The sequence below is a fragment of the Blennius ocellaris genome, assembly GCF_963422515.1.
Source record: "Blennius ocellaris genome assembly, chromosome: 23".
In the NCBI taxonomy this organism is placed as follows: domain Eukaryota; kingdom Metazoa; phylum Chordata; class Actinopteri; order Blenniiformes; family Blenniidae; genus Blennius; species Blennius ocellaris.
Window position 1 is genome coordinate 7,932,260 of NC_137672.1, and position 9,126 is coordinate 7,941,385.

The window sequence follows — 9,126 nt, forward strand, 5'->3', positions numbered from 1 at the left end:
TTAATTTAATAAGGATTTCTAAAGAAAAGACTATTTCTTAATTGAGATGAAAAAACTTTGGCCGTACCATTTATGAAAGCAAGACAACCTCTATTGAGAAGTGAGCTAAAATATCATTGACCATGGATGAATTTGATGTATGTATGTTATGTATGATGTTTATTTTATAGATTCAAAAGATCTCAGGATGGATGCTGGATTACAACTATCAATATTGCTGTGTCTAGCAGGTGAGTTGAAAAAGTTTGTAAAAAGTCAAATTATGGAGTTTCACAACCATAAAAATAAGTGAAGGAATAACAGTTGTAGGAGAAACAGTATTGTAGGTATAACAACTGTAATGGTAAATGTAACACGCAAATAATTATTGTATTTGTATTTTCATGTCAGCCTGTACAACACCTATTGCGTACACAATGACCACAACCACCACAACATCTGGAACGACAACTGGACTGGTAACTTCAACTGCAACAACAACCAAGAATTCTGCGCTGACAACAACAACGTCTGCACCAACAACTACAACTATGGCTCCAACGACCACAACATCAGACCCTACAACTGCAACTACAGCTCCAACCACCACAAGTACAGCACCAACCACAACAACGTCTGCACCAACAACAACAACTACAGCGCCAACCGCCACAACATCAGCACCAACAACTACAACACCTGTACCAACTACAACAACATCTGCTCCAAGCACGAGCACATCTGCACCAACAACCACAACTACAGCTCCAACCACCACGACATCTACACAAACAACTACAACTACAGCTCCAACCACCACAACATCAGCACCAACAACTACAACTCTTGCTCCCACCACCACAACATCAGCACAAACATACACAACTACAGCTTCAACCACCACAACATCAGCACCAACAACTACAACTACAGCTCCAACCACCACAACATCTGCACCAACAACAACTACAGCTCCAACCACCACAACATCAGCACCAACAACTACAACTGCAGCTCCAACCACCACAACATCTGCACTAACAACTACAACTACAACTGCAGCTCCAACCACCACAACATCTGCACTAACAACTACAACTACAACTACAGCTCCAACCACCATGACACCTGCACCAACAACTACAACTACAGCTCCAACCACCACAACATCTGCACCAACAACAACTACAGCTCCAACCACCACAACATCTGCACCAACAACTACAACTACAACTACAGCTCCAACCACCATGACACCTGCACCAACAACTACAACTACAACTACAACTACAGCTCCAACCACCACAACTTCAAAACCAACAACTATAACTAATGCTCCAGCCACCACAACATCTGCACCAACAACAACTACAGCTCCAACCACCACAACATCAGCACCAACAACTACAACTGAAGCTCCAACCACCACGACATCTGCACCAACAACTACAACTCCAACCACCACAACATCTGCACTAACAACTACAACTACAACTACAGCTCCAACCACCACAACATCTGCACCAACAACTACAACTACAACTACAGTTCCAACCACCATGACATCTGCACCAACAACTACAACTACAGCTCCAACCACCACAACATCAGCACCAACAACTAAAACTCCAGCTCCAACCACCACGACTTCTGCACTAACAACTACAACTCCAACTCCAACCACAACATCAGCACCAACAACTACAACTACAGCTCCAACCACCACAACATCAGCACCAACAACTACAACTCTTGCTCCCACCACCACAACATCAGCACAAACATACACAACTACAGCTTCAACCACCACAACATCAGCACCAACAACTACAACTACAGCTCCAACCACCACAACATCTGCACCAACAACAACTACAGCTCCAACCACCACAACATCAGGACCAACAACTACAACTGCAGCTCCAACCACCACAACATCTGCACTAACAACTACAACTACAACTGCAGCTCCAACCACCACAACATCTGCACTAACAACTACAACTACAACTACAGCTCCAACCACCATGACACCTGCACCAACAACTACAACTACAGCTCCAACCACCACAACATCTGCACCAACAACAACTACAGCTCCAACCACCACAACATCTGCACCAACAACTACAACTACAACTACAGCTCCAACCACCATGACACCTGCACCAACAACTACAACTACAACTACAGCTCCAACCACCACAACTTCAAAACCAACAACTACAACTAATGCTCCAGCCACCACAACATCTGCACCAACAACTACAACTACAGCTCCAACCACCACAACATCTGCACCAACAACTCCAACTCAAGCTCTAACCACCACAGCATCAGCAACAACAACTACACCACCTGCACCAACTACAACAACATCTGCTCCAACCACTAGCACATCTGCACCAACAACTACTAGTACAGCTCCAACCACCACAATATCAACACAAACAACTACCACAACTGCACCAACCACCACAACATCTGCACCAGCAACTACAACCTCAGCTCCAACCACCACAACTTCAGCACCAACAACTACAACTACAGCTCCAACCACCACAACATCAGCACCAACAACTATAACTACAGCTCCAACCACCACAACATCAGCACCAACAACTACAACTACAGCTTCAACCACCACAACATCAGCACCTACAACTAGAACTACAGCTCCAACAACCACAACATCAGCACCAACAACTACAACAACTGCATCAACTACTACGACATCTGCACCAACAACTACAACTACAGCTCCAACCACCACGACATCTGCACCAACCACCACAATAACAGCACCAACAACTACAGCTCCAACCACCACAACATCAGCTCCAACAACTACAACTACAGCTTCAACCACCACAACATCAGCACCTACAACTACAACTACAGCTCCAACCACCACTACATCAGCACCAACAACTACAACTACAGCTCCAACCACCACTACATCAGCACCAACAACTACAACTACAGCTCCAACCACCACGACATCTGCACCAACCACCACAATAACAGCACCAACAACTACAGCTCCAACCACCACAACATCAGCTCCAACAACTACAACACCTGCACCAACTTCAACATCTGCTCCAACCACTAGCACATCTTCACCAACAACTACAACTACAGCTCCAACCACCACAACATCAGCACCAACAACCACAACTACAGCTCCCACCACCACAACATCAGCACCAAGAACCTCAACTACAGCTCTAACCACCACGACATCTGCACCAACAACTACAACTACAGCTCCCACCACCACATCAGCACCAACAACTACAACTCCAGCTCCAACCACCACGACATCTGCACCAACCACCACAATAACAGCACCAACAACTACAGCTCCAACCACCACAACATCAGCTCCAACAACTACAACACCTGCACCAACTTCAACATCTGCTCCAACCACTAGCACATCTTCACCAACAACTACAACTACAGCTCCAACCACCACAATCTCAGCACCAACAACCACAACTACAGCTCCCACCACCACAACATCAGTACCAAGAACCTCAACTACAGCTCTAACCACCACGACATCTGCACCAACAACTACAACTACAGCTCCCACCACCACATCAGCACCAACAACTACAACTCCAGCTCCAACCCCCAAAGCATCAGCACCAACAACTACAACACCCGCACAAACTACAAGAACATCTGCTCCAATCACTAGCACATCAGCACCAACAAGTACAACTACACCTCCAACAACCATGACATCTGCACCAGCAACAGTAACAACAGCCAACCCAACTCCAATCACAGTCTTTCGTGTCACATTCCGGTCTGTGTCAGGCACCTTTACTGTTGACCTGTCGAATCCATCATCTAATGCGTTTCAATCTCGAGCTTCCATGATCAAATCCGAGGTAAATCTAACTCATTGTGCCTTTTCCTTTCATAAAATGCTTTCATACAATAATCTCATCACAACGGCAATGTAAGATTTCTAATTTGCCTATAATTGTCTTTCTGTAGCTCGAGCCCCAGTTCCGGACGTCGTTTCCATCTTCTTTTGTCTCCTTAAATGTGGTCCAGTTCAGGTAAATTGAGCTTAATTTGTGATGTTGTTGTTTATCAGTCCTGTTGTAAACATGATACTCAAAAGCACGCGTTGTGTTTGTGTGTATTTTTTATTTTTTTTGCAGTCCTGGATCAGTCATCAACCAAATGGATACGACGTTTACAACCACATCGAGTCCGACCAGCAGTGAGGTTGCTGAAAGCCTGATCAGTTTCGGGCCAAATGTCACTGGATTTGACATTGAAGGACGCTCTGTCACTGTTGACTCGACCAATTCTGCAGAAACCACCACAACATCAGCAACTACAACTACAACTACAGCTCCAACCACCACAACATCAGCACCAACAACTACAACTACAGCTCCAACCACCACAACATCTAGTCCAACCACTATGACATCAACACCAACAACTACCACATTTGCACCAACAACTACAACTACAGCTCCAACCACCACAACAAAAGCGCCAACAACTACCACAACTGCACCAACCACCACGACATCTGCACCAACAACTACAACTGCAGCTTCAACCACCACAACATCAGCACCAACAACTACAACTACAGCTCCAACCACCACAACATCAGCACCAGCAACTACAACTACAGCTCCAACCACCACAACATCTACTCCAACCACTATGACATCAACACCAACAACTACCACATTTGCACCAACAACTACAACTACAGCTCCAACCACCACAACATCTGCACCAACAACTACAACTACAGCTCCAACCACCACAACATCTGCACCAACAACTACAACTACAGCTCCAACCACAACAACAAAAGCGCCAACAACTACCACAACTGCACCAACCACCACGACATCAGCACCAACAACTACAACTACAGCTCCAACCACCACAACATCAGCACCAACAACTACCACAACTGCACCAACCACCACAACATCAGCACCAACCACTACAACTACAGCTCCAACCACCACAACATCAGCACCAACAACTACGACAAGAGCTCCAACCACCACAACGTCTGCTCCAACCACTATGACATCAACACCAACAACTACCACATTTGCACCAACAACTACAACTACAGCTCCACCCACCACAACATCAGCGCCAACAACTACCACAACTGCACCAACCACCACGACATCTGCATCAACAACTACCACAACTCTACCAACCACCACGACATCTGCACCAACAACTACAACTACAGCTCCTACCACCACAACATTAGTACAAAGAACTACAACTACAGCTTCAACCACCACAATATCTGCACCAACAACTACAACTACAGCTCAAACCACCACAACATCGGCACCAACAACTACCACAACTGCACCAACCACCACGACATCTGCACCAACAACTACAACTGCAGCTTCAACCACCACAACATCAGCACCAACAACTACAACTACAGGTCCAACCACCACAACATCAGCACCAACAACTACAACTACAGCTCCAACCACCACAACATCAGCACCAACAACTACCACAACTGCACCAACCACCACAACATCAGCACCAACCACTACAACTACAGCTCCAACCACCACAACATCAGCACCAACAACTACGACGAGAGCTCCCACCACCACGGCATCAGCACCAACAACTACCACATTTTCACTAACAACTACAACTACAACTCCAACCACCACAACATCAGCACCAACAACTACCACAACTGCACCAACCACCACGACATCTGCACCAACAACTACAACTACAGCTCCAACCACCACAACATCAGTACCAACAACTACCACAACTGCACCAACCACCACGACATCTGCACCAACAACTACAACTGCAGCTTCAACCACCACAACATCAGCACCAACAACTACAACTACAGCTCCAACCACCACAACATCAGCACCAGCAACTACAACTACAGCTCCAACCACCACAACATCTGCTCCAACCACTATGACATCAACACCAACAACTACCACATTTGCACCAACAACTACAACTACAGCTCCAACCACCACAACATCTGCACCAACCACCACGACATCTGCACCAACAACCACAACTGCAGCTTCAACCACCACAACAACAGCACCAACAACTACGACAAGAGCTCCAACCACCACAACGTCTGCTCCAACCACTATGACATCAACACCAACAACTACCACATTTGCACCAACAACTATAACTACAGATCCACCCACCACAACATCAGCGCCAACAACTACCACAACTGCACCAACCACCACGACATCTGCACCAACAACTACAACTACAGCTCCTACCACCACAACATTAGTACAAAGAACTACAACTACAGCTTCAACCACCACAATATCTGCACCAACAACTACAACTACAGCTCCAACCACCACAACATCGGCACCAACAACTACCACAACTGCACCAACCACCACGACATCTGCACCAACAACTACAACTGCAGCTTCAACCACCACAACATCAGCACCAACAACTACAACTACAGGTCCAACCACCACAACATCAGCACCAACAACTACAACTACAGCTCCAACCACCACAACATCAGCACCAACAACTACCACAACTGCACCAACCACCACAACATCAGCACCAACCACTACAACTACAGCTCCAACCACCACAACATCAGCACCAACAACTACGACGAGAGCTCCCACCACCACGGCATCAGCACCAACAACTACCACATTTTCACTAACAACTACAACTACAACTCCAACCACCACAACATCAGCACCAACAACTACCACAACTGCACCAACCACCACGACATCTGCACCAACAACTACAACTACAGCTCCAACCACCACAACATCAGTACCAACAACTACCACAACTGCACCAACCACCACAACATCTGCACCAACAACTACAACTACAGCTACAACCACCACAACATCTGCACCAACAACTACAACTACAGCTCCAACAACCACAACATCAGCACCAAGAACTACAACTACAGCTGCAACCACCACAGCATCAGCACCAACAACTACAACACCTGCACCAACTACAACATCTGCTCCAACCACTAGCACATCTTCACCAACAACTACAACTACAGCTTCAACCACCACAACATCAGCACCAACAATCACAACTACAACTACAACCACCACAACAGCAACACCAACAACTACAACTACAGCTCTAACCACCACAACATCTGCACCAACATCTACAACTACAGCTCCAACCACCACGACATCAGCACCAACAACTACAACTACAGCTCCAACCACCACGACATCAGCACCAACAACTACAACTACAGCTCCAACCACCACAACATCTGCACCAACAACTACAACTACAGCTCCAACAACCACAACATCAGCACCAACAACTACAACTGCAGCTTCAACCACCACAACATCAGTACTAACAACTACAACTACAGCTCCAACCACCACAACATCAGCACCAGCAACTACAACTACAGCTCCAACCACCACAACATCTGCTCCAACCACTATGACATCAACACCAACAACTACCACATTTGCACCAACAACTACAACTACAGCTCCAACCACCACAACATCTGCACCAACCACCACGACATCTGCACCAACAACCACAACTGCAGCTTCAACCACCACAACATCAGCACCAACAACTACGACGAGAGCTCCAACCACCACAACGTCTGCTCCAACCACTATGACATCAACACCAACAACTACCACATTTGCACCAACAACTACAACTACAGCTCCACCCACCACAACATCAGCGCCAACAACTACCACAACTGCACCAACCACCACGACATCTGCATCAACAACTACCACAACTCTACCAACCACCACAATATCTGCACCAACAACTACAACTACAGCTCCAACCACCACAACATCGGCACCAACAACTACAACTACATCTCCAATCACCACGACATCTGCACCAACAAGTACAACTACAGCTTCAACCACCACGACATCTACACCAACAACTACCACAACTGCACCAACCACCACAACTTCAGCACAAACAACTACAACTACAGCTCCAACCACCACAACATCTGCACCAACAACTACAACTACAACTACAGCTCCAACCACCACGACACCTACACCAATAACTGCAACTACATCTCCAATCACCACGACATCTGCACCAACAACTACAACTACAGCTTCAACCACCACGATATCTACACCAACAACTACCACAACTGCACCACCAACCATGACATCTGCACCAGCAACTGTAACAACAGCCAGCCCAACTCCAATCACAGTCTTCCGCATCACATTCCGGTCTCTGTTAAGCACCTTCAGTGTTGACCTGTTGAATCCATCATCTGATGCGTTTCAATCTCGAGCTGCCATGATAAAATCCCAGGTAGATCTAACTCATTGTGCCTTTTCCTCTCATAAAATGCTTTCATACAATAATCTCATCACAACAGCACCGTAAGATTTCTAATTTGCCAATTAATCTCTTTCTGTAGCTCGAGCCCCTGTTCCGGACGTCGTTTCCTTCTTCTTTTGTCTCCTTAAATGTGGTCCAGTTCAGGTAAATTGAGCTTAAATTGTGATGTTGTTCTTTATCAGTCGTGTTGTAAACATGATACTCAAAACCATGTGTTTTGTTTATGTGTATTTTTTTATTTTTTTAGTCCTGGATCAGTCATCAACCAAATGGATACGACGTTTACAACCACATCGAGTCCGACCAGCAGTGAGGTTGCTGAAAGTCTGATCAGTTTCGCACCAAGTGTCACTGGATTTGACATTGAAGAAAGATCCGTCACTGTTGACTCGACCAATTCTGCACAAACCACCACAACATCAGCACCAACAACGACCACAACTGCATCAACAACCACAACATCAGCACCAACAACTACAACTACAGCTCCAACCGCCACAACATCTGCACCAACAACTACCACAACTGCACCAACCACCACAACTTCAGCACCAACAACTACAACTACAGCTCCAACCACCACAACATCTGCACCAACAATGACCACAACTGCATCAACAACCACAACATCAGCACAAACAACTACAACTACAGCTCCAACAACCACAACATTAGCACCAACAACTACAACACCTGCACCAACTACAACAACATCTGCTCCAA

General features: G+C 46.2%; 1 protein-coding gene across 1 annotated transcript; it reads left to right on the forward strand.

Moving 5' to 3' along the window:
* Nucleotides 1-4,261: 4,261 nt before the first annotated feature.
* On the forward strand, nucleotides 4,262-8,790 carry LOC308147261 (uncharacterized protein; the record flags this gene model as incomplete). The annotated part of the gene is made up of 4 exons (XM_080519367.1): nucleotides 4,262-4,299; nucleotides 7,298-8,373; nucleotides 8,483-8,547; nucleotides 8,651-8,790. The coding sequence occupies 2 exons, from the start codon at nucleotides 4,262-4,264 to the stop codon at nucleotides 8,313-8,315; spliced, it is 1,056 nt and encodes a 351-aa protein (XP_080375493.1). The 3' UTR covers nucleotides 8,316-8,373; nucleotides 8,483-8,547; nucleotides 8,651-8,790.
* Between the last annotated feature and the right edge of the window lie 336 nt (nucleotides 8,791-9,126).